A 14,605-nucleotide genomic window follows, 5' to 3' on the forward strand; every position below is an offset into this window, starting at 1 on the left:
GAAAACACCTCCATGTTAAACATGTCGGTGCGACGTAAAGCCCCTAGCAAAAAAAAAAAAAAAATTACAACACTTCTAATTACAACCAATTACAAAAACCCTAACCTTATATGGGCATCAAGCAAACAACAAGCCATGAAGAAATTGCTGACGCAACAATTGAACCATCAATTTCTTACACGTGTCGGTATAGGGAGTTCATTTTTAAACTGGACCAAAATTTTAAAACATAAAATCAGCAAGACCAAATTATACAATCTTCAAGTTCTCTAGTTATCCCTGGAATAATTGAAATACACAAAACATAATAACACATTTTTTCTTTATATGTCCAAACAGTTTGTTTCTAAATAATTTTCTTTCAAAATAATTTTCGGATAGTCTTTGCCTAGCAAAAAAAAAAATTTCTCGAGATACACAAAACATTTTCACCGAGAAAACAAAATAAAATTACAATTTCTTGATGTATAGGAAACACTCTTGAGATCGCCGTCCAATAGTTTGATTCATCCAGAATAAAAACTTAAACGTTTTCTTGCAGCTCAGGTACCATGTCACCCACTACGGGTTACAATTATTATTATTATTATTATTATTATTATTATTATTGGGAGGTATGGCTATGAAGTGTTTACATCTACTTATTAGTATTAGTATTATTATTATTTACGTAGTCAGACGATTGTATTTTTGGTGAGGTTATGTTATGAAACGTGCTGTATATATATTTTAGTTCATCTAAGAACCTGTAATTAATAGTATATTATTTATTATTACCTGTATATATGATGTATAATCCACTGTCGCATTGTGCAACACACAGGAACATCCAGAATAACGTATCTTTGACACTAGATGGTTGTAGAATGTTCTTTACATTATAACTATACTATAGGCACTCTAGAATTTACGAAAAGATATGTTGTGACATAGCCTGGCCAGGCAACTTGTGTAAGGAAGCAGTCTTGATGGTGGAGTTGGGTTATTGTTTAACAGGAGTTGTTTTGATTAGACATGTGTAGAAGTCATGTTTGAAGTATATGAATTGGTTTTGTAGAGTTGGTAGTTGATATGCAGTGGTTACAGTCTCCTTGTGCTGCTTCGTGATAGGCAGTTGTTAAAAATTGTGGTTTGTTAATGTGTGTGTAATGTGAAGTTGTAAATAAATTAATGTATGCAACTGACAGCATTTCGTGTGCATCTTTGTGACTACGTCATTGGCGATCGTGATGAGGACGTACGAATTTACGAGTGAATACGAGTGTAAGTGCAAAATAGATCAAAATCCAAGTGATACTAGAAAATATGTCCGTACAACAGCTCAAAGACAAACTCGCCAACAGAAATCTTCCAACGAACGGCAAGAAGATATCACTGCAGACGCAGTTACAAGAAGATCTCGTAGAAAAACGCGAATATCCCGAAAAGTTTTTCATTGAGGTCGACGAAGATCCGGAGTCATCAGAAGAAGAGGTAAATATAACAAAAATGTGTTCTAACTTAATGACCATGATGCAGGCACTCAAGAACAAAATCTCAGATGTTGATTCACGAGTTAATTCCACCTTAACGCGAGTAAATGACAAAATTTCAGACCAAATTTTGAAAGTAAATGACAAAATTTCAGGCGTCAGTTGTGGCCTAACAGAACAGATTGCAGACCAAATTTTGAAAAAAAGAAAAAGACAAAATTTCAGATGAAATTTCTGTAGGTAATACAGTTGTAACCGGACAGATAGCACAAGGGTACACGCAGTGAAGGAAAATTAGAAAATTGGATTTCGACCATCAAGAATATAAGAGATAGCATCCTTCACGCAATAGAAGATACATTAACTCAAACAGGACGTACCGTCCCAGCTCTAAACCCCTCAAACCTAACTGACAATACAGGACACCTAGACCCGAAGATGATTATAGAGAGCCTTCCGGAATTCCACGGGCGACTGGAAGAGAAGCTGATTAGCTTCGAGGGATCGGTCAGTCTATTAGGAAGGACTAATCTATCAGAGGACATCTTCGTGCAAATCATCACACTGCGATTAAAGGGGCAAGCCTCTACTTGGTGAAAGAACTTGAAGGGTTTAAATTTAAACCGGGCGGACTTCAACAGGGAATTCCGTGCTAGGCTCAGTTCTGAAGGGGTGAAGAGCTCCGTGAAAAGGAAGCTACGGACTGAGGCGCAACCCACTGGCATGAGAGCTAGTGCTTTCGTCCTACAGAAGTATCAGCTCTTCAAGCGTCTGCACCCGGAAGGAAGCAAGAACGAGATCTTACCAGACATCACAGAGCTACTCCACGATATGATTCGACCCCTAGTGAAAGTATCCCAACCGAGATCCTTTCATGATCTACATAGGATCATCGCCCAGTTAGAGGAGGAACACAAGATTAAAGCTACAGAAGAGACCAGCTCAGTTAGAAAATGCTACCAGTGCGGAAGAACAGGACACCTGAAGAAAGTGCCCAACCTCGACGTCGGAGAAACTAGGTCCGGCCCATTCAGGATTAAGGGGCGATAAGACTGGGAACAGGAATGCCCCTCAAGACACGACAGACAAGCTACCCTGGTCAAGTAGGAGAGGGATTGGTCAGATTGTGGGTAGAACAGATCAATCTTGACCAGCGATCATCTTGAGGATAGGCAACGATAACTTTTCAGCCATACTCGACAGCCAAGCAAGTAACTCGTTTATAAATGGGACTGTTGCCAGATTACTACTGCCCATGAAGTCTCACCACCTCGGAAGAGTAATAGGAGCAGCGAACGGGGTAACCTATTCCATCCAAGGACAGACTAACCTAACCGCTAAATGATGATGATGTTTGTTGTTTAAAGGGGCCTAACATCTAAGGTCATCGGCCCCAACTACTAAATGTATGGACCTGCTGATTGTAGCTAACGCCTCAGTGATTCACAGCTTAATACCTGACATCATATTAGGTCATGACTTTCTGGAAGAGTACAAGGTGATCCTGGACTATGCAGCTCATGAAGTCTTTTTGGGAAAATACATGATGGAAATCTCCGGCCTCGTAAGGATGCGGAAGTCGACGTAGACCTGGGAGATGTCCAGTTAATGCAGCTTTAAGGCAAGACATCTTCTAGGCACCCGGCGATGGAACCTGAAGCTAGGAGAACTACTGTCGAGAGGGAGTTTCCACAAAAACACCAGAGTGAACTCAAGGAACCTGTTCTTATGACCATCACGAAGGAACTTGATCTGGAAGTAATTAAACATTGGCAACAAGACAAGCCCTGTAGGACCATGACACAGTGGATTAGGAGACAGAACACCAATAGTCGACTTGTCCCGAGGGAATTCAAGATGTGCTACAAGAACTTCCAGTGACTGTACAGGCCAATTTTTTAGTACAGCATACAATATCAATGGAATTAATCAGAATCATAACGTTCTCTTTGACATAATTCTTCCTATTTATTTCAAAAGAAAACAATAAAAGTACAACATTAAACCCTCCAATTCATATACCCATACCTAATCCCCACCACATGACCCTCCCCACCCACAAGCACCATAAGCTATTCCTATATACCCCATTAGTCAATCTGTTAGGGTTGGTATTGAGTATCTACACACTAGTTTATAAGGCACCTAAAGATGTATCTCATATATTTCCTTATGTTGTTTCATTTCCCATTTAATTTTCCTTTACTTTTACTTTTGTTTTCTAAACATTCACTCTATATGGAATAATTTCAAAGATCACTCCGTCAAATCAGAAGGTCACAGGCTCATACTGTGAAAGTCTTTGCCAATAACATTTTGACAACATTTTAAGATTTCCTCACAAGATCCTTCTTTAACCACAGTTTCAAATTATATAGTATTAGAAACTTTCACATCATTTTAAATCCTAATATATTTCCTCAGATTGACTGCAGGAGAGGAGAATGTGCTATTCCATTATGTGCACCTTGACACTACAGAAGGAATTCTGCTTTGCCCTCCTGTGAATCGTGAGCAGGTGCAATCCACTAGGTTGCAAGAGATCCTGTACAATTTCCGGCGTAGCTGTCAGGCAATTCATAGTTTACTTCAGAATACTGTGCAGTTTAAGGTAAGTAAATACAGTTGATACTGGTTTATATGCAACTCAGTTCTGCATAATTCTGTTTTATACATACATTTCTGCAGGTCCCTGCATAATATGACCTAAAAAATTGTTGATTAAACCTCATTTGTACGTAACCCATTTATATGTAATTTGGTGTTATACATACTAATTTTCGTTAAACACAGTTTATTTGTATGTAACAAAGTTAAAATAATGTTGCCTACATGTGCACTTCCTCTGATCAAAACACCTTTGTTGGTGGTGGGTTTTAACTAAAAGAGAAAGATTAAGAGCCAGACATCTATTTTTTGAATAAAGTTGATTTGTACATAACAGAATTCAAAAACTGCTGTAGACATATGAATTTCCTTATGTTACCAAAATACAGGTCAGTTAGAAATACGACCATTAAAATAGACATTGTTGACAGCAGGACTTTAGCTGCAGATATTGGAGAGGTACAATGCAAAAGTCATGGGAAGTGACATGTGGCATGAAGCTAAAGTAGAAAGATTATGAAACACATGTTCCTGACATAGGACACACTTCTGTTTTAACTTAAAGCAGGTTATTTAAACAAGGCACATTTAATTTTTTTAATTTCATGTGGCTATTTCTAGCCGAGTGCAGCCCTTGCAAGGCAGACCCTTGGATGAGGGTGGGCGGCATCTGCCATGTGTAGGTAACTGCGTGTTATTGTGGTGGAGGGTAGTGTTATGTGTGGTGTGTTAGTTGCAGGGATGTTGGAGACAGCACAAACACCCAGCCCCCAAGCCATTGGAATTAACCAATGGAGGTTAAAATCCCCAACCCGGCCGGGAATCGAACCCGGGACTCTCTGAACCGAAGGCCAGTATGCTGTCCATTCAGCCAACGAGTCGGACACAAGACACGTTAAAATGATGCGGACAGCTCTATATTGAGTAGTAAAAACTGTGATTCTATCAGCAGAATTTGTATGTTGGCCAAAGTTTTACCTTGTGCTGCTCAACATTAGTACCAGGAGTCACCACTTGCAGTGCAGGCATCTAGGCCCGGTATGACAGTCATTTGTTTATTTCTTGCGGATGATGTGATAGTGCAGTGCAAAAGGCTGCCAACTTAGGAACTAGGGATGAGACAATTGTTCTACATCAGAGGTGCTCAGCTGGGCGCCTGTTGAGGCTAGCCCAATGCGGCCGAGCTGGCCTGATGTAAATGTGGGCAGCTTATGTCACAGTGAAGCGAGAGTGAACAAACTTTGCAGGGAAGCGAGGGAGCATTGACATTCAATTGTGATTACAGTACAAACAGTACAAACCTATGATTATAACCTATGACAAAGTTGTCCCCCACTACACAGCGAAGTACTGACTGGGGTACATTATTTAAAATAAAATTCCATAATCGCAACAACAAAAACTGATATTTTGAAGATATTCCAGTTTGATTTTTATTGTGCTCAAAATAAAAAGTCAGTTTTATTTTCTTATATTTATTAATTAAAAAGACTGACATGTTATAATTTTTGTGCTATAATTTAAGAGGTACAGTGTTTAAGCATACAAGTCCCTATTAACCTGGATCCGCCCAAGATTTTATTTTTTGAGAATCAACTTGTAACTTTTACCGTTGGATAATCTGCATATGAACATCCCGGAAAAGCCTTAATTATATTTATTCGACATGTAACTTTCGAGAAAAGGCCCGTGTCATATATGGCGTGCTGGGCGGTAGTGCTGTCTTTGTTTCATATTTGGTAATTTGGATGTTATTCCGCATTTGGCTTAGTGATGTGCTTTTATCCAACACTTTCTTTTGTAAATCATCAGTATACAAGTTTTTCTTCAATATTTGCATATATTACAAAAATTGTGTTGTTCCAGAACTATTAAAAATACCTAGATGTTTGATTTTTAGTGCTAGGGATGATTGTATAGGGGTTGTAAATGACCTGAGTTGTTACTTGTATGAGGAAATTAATTTATATTTTAAATAATAATGTTAAAATCTCACAAGCTATCCAAATCACTTATTACATCGTGAGGCAGTTAGACAGTCTATATGAGGAATTATAGCAACGGTATGTACAGAGATATGAGTACTGCACTAATGGTGATGTTCTGAAAGGCACGTACACACTACTTATTACCTTTGTGAGTATGATAATCAGTAAAATAGTCTACACATAAACCTACATTGCACTTGGTACATTGGGTTCTAGGCCTAGCAAGGCAGTTTTCTCATGCGCATCTTCCTCTCTTTGTTTCTGGAATTGCAGAAGGCCAGTGATGCATTCCATTGTACTGAAGTTCCTGCACTGTATTATGTACAAAACAATAAGATCTGTTGAACAAGGGAGCAGCTTTGTAGCGTGTGAGATAAGTCTTGGACAATTGCTCATCAAAAATCAAGGTGAGAAATGCATTCTCCAGACATGTGTTTCAGCTGCCATGCATTATGTATTCCTACATCAACGAGCCAGGCAAATATTGCCCACTACCTCTTTTTTCCTCGTATTCCTACTCGCACATCTGTCAAGTTATGACCTATACGATCAGTACCTCCCATACCCATATTGTTCTGAGAAATCATGTATGGCTGAGACACTCGTACTTTTCCACCTCTAGCCTGTCCTTTTTCTTTCACATAATGAGATACCTGTTTATCAGGTTGCACTCCATAACCCGTAGATGTTACGGTTACTACTGAATTATCCACACAACAGCAAACCTGAACACCTTCCTCCAAGCTCTTTAGGTAATCATATGTACCCCGTTTTTCTTTCTTCATTGTAGCGGAAGATTTCAGATTACAATCCTTAGGAATACGATTTTCTCGAAGTGTGCCTGTAGTACCATATCCCCGTGCACTAAGATTCCCATTCCAGTCTGGACACGTTCTTCATGGTAACTCAGTATCAGATTCGTTCCCAATCACTCATGGATTGAAACAAGGCTGTGTGCTTGCTCCTGCACTCTTTGCACTGTATATGGTTGCCATTCTGCATGAATCATCTGCAAACAACTTAGGCATGGAGATGAAATTTTGTTTTGATGAAGGCCTTTTCAATCTGGCAAGACTTTGCTCACAAAGACCTACTCTGGTTACCCGGGTGACAGAAGTGCAGTATACTGATGACACCGCATCTCCTGCTCTAACACCTGCAGAACTACAACAGACAGTCAACTGCTTTAAAACTGCATGTGATCGTTTTGGTCTTGCCATTAATGCAAAAAAAAAAAAAAAAAAAAAAAAAAAAAAAAAAAAAAAAAAAAAACCCAAAGGTACTTACACAACTTGCCCCAGAATAAATTCTTCCTGAATTCACTATCTCCATCTTAGACACAACACTGGAACAGGTTGATCACTTTTCATATCTTGGAAGCATCTTTTCTAAACAGTGTACCTGCAAATAAGATGTTGATAAAAGAATTGGGGCTTCTCATGCATATTCCGGAGGGTTAATGCACAGAGTCTTTATGAATAACAACCTAAAACTGCATACCAAACTCATGGTGTACAAAGCTGTTGTCATTTCCGCGCTGCTATGTTGCTGTGAAACTTGGACACTCTATCGCCGTGATATTAAAAAACTTGAGCGCTTCCACCATCAGAAAATTAGATTAATCTTGAATATTAAGTAGGAGGACTATGTGACCAACACGGCAGTTCTTGACAAAGCACACCTAAATAGCATTGAGGCAACAATCATCACTCATCAGCTGAGATGGTTAAGCCATGTTCACCGCGTGGCTGATACCAGGCTTCCCTGCCGAATTCTTTATCATGAACTTTGCTCCCCCACTGGCACGTAAAAGAACTCCTGCAGGACTAAATTCCGGCACCTCGTCGTCTTCGAAAACTGTAAAAGAGTAGTTAGTGGGATGTAAAACAAATGTTGTTGTTTGAGTCATCAGTCCATAGACTGGTTTGATGCAGCCCTCCATGCCACCCTATCCTGTGCTAACCTTTTCATTTCTACGTAACTATTGCATCCTACGTCTGCCCTAATCTGCTTGTCATATTCATACCTTGGCCTACCCCTACCGTTCTTACCCCCTACACTTCCTTCAAAAACCAACTGAACAAGTTCTGGGTGTCTTAAGATGTGTCCTATCATTCTAACTCTTCTTCTCGTCACATTTAGCCAAATAGATCTCCTCTCACCAATTCAATTCAGTATCTCTTCATTCGTGATTCGATCTATCCATCTCACCTTCAGCATTCTTCTGTAACACCACATTTCAAAAGCTTCTATTCTCTTTCTTTCTGAGCCAGTTATTGTCCATGTTTCACTTCCATACATTGCCACGCTCCACACGAACGTCTTCAAAAACATCTTTCTAATTCCGATATCAATGTTTGAAGTGAGCAATTTTCTTTTCTTAAGAAAGCTCTTCCTTGCTTGTGCTAGTCTGCATTTTATGTCCTCCTTACTTCTGCCATCGTTAGTTATTTTACTACCCAAGTAACAATATTCATCTACTTCCTTTAAGACTTCATTTCCTAATCTAATATTTCCTGCATCACCTGCCTTCGTTCGACTGCACTCCATTACTTTTGTTTTGGACTTATTTATTTTCATCTTGTACTCCTTACCCAAGACTTCATCCATACCATTCAGCAACTTCTTGAGATCTTCTACAGTCTCAGATAAAATAACAATATCATCGGCAAATCTCAAGGTTTTGATTTCTTCTCCTTGGACTGTGATTCCCTTTCCAAATTTCTCTTTGATTTCCCTTACTGCCTGTTCTATGTAAACATTGAAAAGGAGAGGGGACAAACTGCAGCCTTGCCTCACTCCTTTCTGGATTGCTGCTTCTTTTTCAAAGCCCTCGATTCTTATCACTGCAGACTGATTTTTATACAGATTGTAGATAATTCTTCGTTCTCGGTATCTGATCCCCATCATCTTCAGAATCATAAATAGCTTGGTCCAATCAACATTATCGAATGCCTTTTCTAGATCTACGAATGCCATGTACGTGGGCTTGTCCTTCTTGATTCGATCCTCTAAGATCAGACGTAAAGTCAGGATTGCTTCACGTGTTCCTACATTTCTTCTGAAGCCAAATTGATCTTCTTCCAACTCAGCTTCAACTTGTTTTTCCATTCTTCTGTAAATAATACGTGTTAAAATTTTGCAGGCATGAGATACTAAACTAATGGTGCGGTAGTTTTCACACCTGTCAGCACCGGCTTTCTTGGGAATAGGTATAACAACATTCTTCTGAAAATCGGATGGGACTTCTCCTGTCTCATACATCTTGCACACTAAATGAAATAACCTTGCCATGCTGGTTTCTCCTAAGGCAGTCAGTAATTCAGAGGGAATGTCATCAATTCCAGGTGCCTTGTTCCTATTGAGGTCACTCACAGCTCTGTCAAACTCTGACCTCAAAATTGGGTCTCCCATTTCATCAGCATCAACAGCCTCTTCATGTTCCAGAACCAAATTATCTACATCTTTACCTTGATACAACTGTTGGATATGCTCCTGCCATCTTTCTGCTTTGTCTTCTTTCCCTAGAAGTGGTTTTCCATCTGAGCTCTTAATATTCATACACCTAGATTTCCTTTCTCCAAAGGTTTCCTTGATTTTCCTGTATGCAGCATCTACCTTTCCCAGGACCATACAGCCTTCGACATCCTTGCACTTCTCCTTCAGCCATTCTTCCTTAGCTATCTTGCACTTTCTATCCACTTGATTCTTTAATCGCCTGTATTCTTTTCTGCCCTCTTCATTTCTAGCATTCTTGTATTTTCGTCGTTCGTCAATCAGGTCTAGTATCTCCTGAGTTATCCACTGATTCTTAGTTGATCTTTTCTTCCTTCCTAACATTTCTTCAGCAGCCCTACTGACTTCATTTTTCATGACTCTCCACTCTTCCTCTATAGTCTTTCCTTCAGCCTTTTCATTTAGTCCCTGTGCAACATGTTCCTTGAAACAATCCCTCACACTCTTTTCTTTCAACTTGTCTAGATCCCATCTTTTTGCATTCTTTCCTTTCTTCAATTTCTTCAACTTCAGATGGCATTTCATGACCAACAAGTAGTGGTCAGAGTCCACGTCTGCTCCTGGGAAAGTTTTGCAATCCAACACCTGGTTTCTGAATCTCTGCCTAATCATAATGAAGTCTATTTGATACCTTCCAGTGTCTCCAGGTCTCGTCCACGTATACAGCCGTCGTTTGTGGTGTTTGAACCAAGTATTGGCAAGGACTAAATTATGATCAGTGCAGAATTCAACCAGCCGACTTCCTCTTTCGTTCCTTTGTCCCAATCCAAATTCTCCTACTGTACTACCTTCTCTTCCTTGGCCTACCACTGCATTCCAGTCTCCCATCACAATTAGATTCTCGTCACCTTTTACATATTGTATTAAATCTTCTATCTCCTCATATATTCTTTCGATTTCTTCATCATCCGCTGTACTAGTGGTGGTGGTGCACTATTGTGGTGGGCATTGGTTTGGTGTCTATCTTGACGACAATAATTCTTTCACTATGCTGGTCGTAGTAGCTTACCCGCTGCCCTATTTTCTTATTCATGATTAAACCAACTCCTGCATTTCCTCTGTTTGATTTTGTGTTGATAATTCGGTAGTCGCCTGACCAAAAATCTTGTTCTTCCTGCCAACGTACTTCACTTATACCAACTACATCTAACTTTAGCCTATCCATCTCCCTTTTCAGATTCTCTAACCTGCCACAACGATTCAAACTTCTAACATTCCACGCTTCAACTCGCAGAATGTCAGTATCTATCTTCCTGATGATCGCCCCCTCTCGTGTAGTCCCCACCCGGAGATCCGAATGGGGGACTAGTTTACCTCCGGAATATTTTACCCAGGAGGAAGCCATCATCAGTACATCATTCATACAGAGAGAGCTGCATGTCCTCGGGAGTTAGTTACGGCTGTAGTTTCCCGTTGCTTTCAGCCGTGTAGCAGTATCAACACAGCTAAGCCATGTTGAGTATTATTACAAGGCCGTATCAGTCAATCATCTAGACTGCCGCCCTTGCAACTACCGAAAGGCTGCTACCCCCCTTTCGATGAACCATTCGTTAGTCTGGTCTCTCAACAGATACCCATCCGATATGGTTGCACCTGCGGCTCGGCTATCTGCATCATTGGGACACGCAAGCCTCCCCACCACGGCAAGGTCACATAAAACATTATTATTATTATGATAAGAACTTTGCTCTGGCAATAGACCTCATGGAGCCCCTCTTAAGCGTTTTAAGAACCAGATGAAACACATCATGAAGACAACTGGTATAGATATACAGACATGGGAAGAATGTGCTGTGGACCGTTCACTGTGGCGGAACACTACATCCTCCGCTGTCAACTTGTTTGAAAGAGAACGCCGCAGACATCAAGAGGCCAAGCGACAAGCAAGAAAACTCCATCAATTACAAACCCGCCCTCCTCTATCCATTCAGTGTGATTTGTGTGGGTGTATGTTTTATGCCAGGATTGGTCATCGCAAACACATCCATAAACTGAGTTGAACTGGTCAATGTATGCAGAAAGAAGTTATATATACTCAGATCGAGTTACAGCCGATGACGACTATGTATGTATGTATGTATGTATGTTGTTATCAGCTACTGCAACTCGTATCCAAGTAAACATATTATTCAGCACTTCACATTTTCACACTCACAGTGCTTTGTGAATATGCTTCATATGACTTAGTAGCCCAATCTTGGCATGAAACATACGTCTACTCAGATCACATGGAATTGCTGGGAGAGGGCGGGACTGAGCTTGACGGAGCTTCCGTGCTTGTCGTTTATCCTCTTCAAACACTGTAACTGATGTGGAAACTGTGTGGCGCCAAAGTGTATGATGTATGTATGTAATGTATGTATGTATGTATGTATGTACGCATTTAATGTATGTTCTTTGCCATAAATTAGTTTAATTATCTGAAGTGTTTCACTAGCAGATTTATTATTATTATTATTATTATTATTATTATTATTATTATTATTATTATTATTATTATTATTATTATTATTATTATTACTAGCTCGTGTACCCATGCTTTGTTACGGAGTTCTAAATTCTATACGGAATTCTATGTAAAATACTATACAGTGAGTAAGATTTTATTACATTGCTTTGCTCTTAATATTACCCAAGAAACACAACGGGGAGGTTGTCATACGTCGTTTCTCATGTAAAGTCCAGGTTGGTATGTTTTCAGTGTAATGGCAGACCACATTTCCTACTGCCAGTCACAGTCAAGTTGGAGTGATTTCATTATAATGGCAGGCCCCCTTACCTACTGCCAGTCACACTTAACTTAGGAAGTTCTCATTATAATGGCAAGTTCCCTTGCCTACAGCCGGTACAGTTTAATTCTATTGCTCTTCAAATTATGTTGTCCAAGGTGGTTGTTGTTGTTGAAGTCAGGTTGTTTTTATAAACTTCCTTGTTAAGTGCATTTTTCATTCACCCTTGTGGCTGCAGAATCACAAGGCTGTCAAAAGAGCTTACACGTGAACATGCTACATGTAACTGGCCATGGGAAAAACAATCATTCCTTAAATCCACACCAACAACTTTTTAAGACTGCTGCGAGCTTTGTTTATTGTCATTGCGAAGCATACTTTAATGGAAAATTGCAGTCGTTTGAGTAGGAAGTGGTGGTCGGACGGAATCAAAGGAATGTGGGGGTGAAAACTGTTTCTCCTACACTACATCCCGTGAAAATGGTTGCTTCGATCACATTACTGCGTAAAGACTTCACTTGCAGCCTGGTGCTAATACAAAGCTTAGGAGATATCAGATTCCGTAGCAGCATTATAGGTGATAGACATAACGCTGAAAATTACAGGTTAGTAAGTTGACATACATTGTATGTAAGCTTTGGGAAGGCATACTTTCTGATTATATTAGACATGTTTGTGAAATTAATAACTGGTTCGATAGAAGGCAGTTCGGTTTTAGGAAAGGTTATTCCACTGAAGCTCAACTTGTAGGATTCCAACAAGATATAGCAGATATCTTGGATTCAGGAGGTCAAATGGACTGTATGCGATTGACCTGTCTAAAGCATTTGATAGGGTGGATCATGGGAGACTACTGGCAAAAATAAGTGCAATTGGACTAGACAAAAGAGTGACTGAATGGGTTGCTATATTTCTAGAAAATAGATCTCAGAGAATTAGACTAGGTGAAGCTTTATCTGACCCTGTAATAATTAAGAGGGGAATTCCTCAAGGCAGTACTATCGGACCTTCATGTTTTCTTATATATATAAATGATATGACCAAAAAAGTGGAATCATAGGTAAGGCTTTTTGCGAATGATATTATTCTCTATAGAGTAATAAATAAGTTATAAGATTGTGAGCAAGTGCAACGTGACCTCAAAAATGTTGTGAGATGGACAGCAGGCAATGCTATGTTGATAAACGGGGTTAAAAGTCAGGTTGTGAGTTTCACAAATAGGAAAAGTCCTCTCAGTTTTAATTACTGTGTTGATGGGGTGAAAGTTGCTTTTGGGGATCATTGTAAGTATCTAGGTGTTAATATAAGGAAAGATCTTCATTGGGGTAATCACATAAATGGGATTGTAAATAAAGGGTACAGATCTCTGCACATGGTTATGAGGGTGTTTAGGGGTTGTAGTAAGGATGTAAAGGAGAGGGCATATAAGTCTCTGGTAAGACCCCAACTAGAGTATGGTTCCAGTGTATGGGACCCTCACCAGGATTATCTGATTCAAGAACTGGAAAACATCCAAAGAAAAGCAGCTCGATTTGTTCTGGGTGATTTCCGACAAAAGAGTAGCGTTACAAAAATGTTGCAAAGTTTGGGCTGGGTAGAATTGAGAGAAAGAAGAAGAGCTGCGCGACTAAATGGTATGTTCCGAGCTGTCAGCGGAGAGATGGCGTGGAATGACATTAGTAGACGAATAAGTTTGAGTGGCGTTTATAAAAGTAGGAAAGATCACAATATGAAGATAAAGTTGGAATTCACGAGGACAAACTGGGGCAAATATTCATTTATAGGAAGGGGAGTTAGGGATTGGCCTCCCGAAGGTATCACCACCTTGACGAAGGCAAAATATATTTTGCCGGGTGTTTATTGGAGGCTTGCGTGGTCAAATGATCCTTAGAGCTATGCCGGCGGGAGCATCTGCTCCTGGTAGGGCCACCCAAGCCGGACAGGTCTAAGGTGATGATCCAGACTAAGAGTGATACCCTGGTCCTCCAGGTTGGGGGTTGAGCGTAGGGTTAACTCCCCTACCTCGTAAAAAAACCAACTGTTACGGATACCTTAAGAATGAATAATGCAGGACTGGAAAACTTGGTGACGAACCGGCGAGAAAAACGGCTAAAGAGAAGGAAAAATGATATTATATTAGCAACGTGGAATGTTAAGACATTGAAGAGACCTGGCAAGTTAAAAGTATTAAGGAATGAAATGGATAAGTATGGAGTGAAAATAGCAGCTCTACAGGAACTAAGATGGAAAGGGCAAGGGATGATGATGTCTGGACAACATATTTTGATGTACA

The 14,605-nt window shown here is 39.9% G+C and overlaps 1 protein-coding gene across 3 annotated transcripts in view; it reads left to right on the forward strand.

Annotated features, from left to right (window-relative positions):
* Positions 1-14,605, forward strand: part of LOC136866189 (protein inturned) — a 313,810-nt gene that overhangs the window by 253,859 nt on the left and 45,346 nt on the right. For all 3 annotated transcript variants that reach the window (XM_068226644.1, XM_068226645.1, XM_067142930.2), the window contains one exon: positions 3,897-4,083. In XM_068226644.1, coding sequence (XP_068082745.1) covers positions 3,897-4,083 — 187 coding nt within the window. The remainder of the gene's footprint in view (positions 1-3,896; positions 4,084-14,605) is intronic.

The sequence above is a fragment of the Anabrus simplex genome, chromosome 3 (assembly GCF_040414725.1).
Source record: "Anabrus simplex isolate iqAnaSimp1 chromosome 3, ASM4041472v1, whole genome shotgun sequence".
Lineage (NCBI taxonomy): Eukaryota > Metazoa > Arthropoda > Insecta > Orthoptera > Tettigoniidae > Anabrus > Anabrus simplex.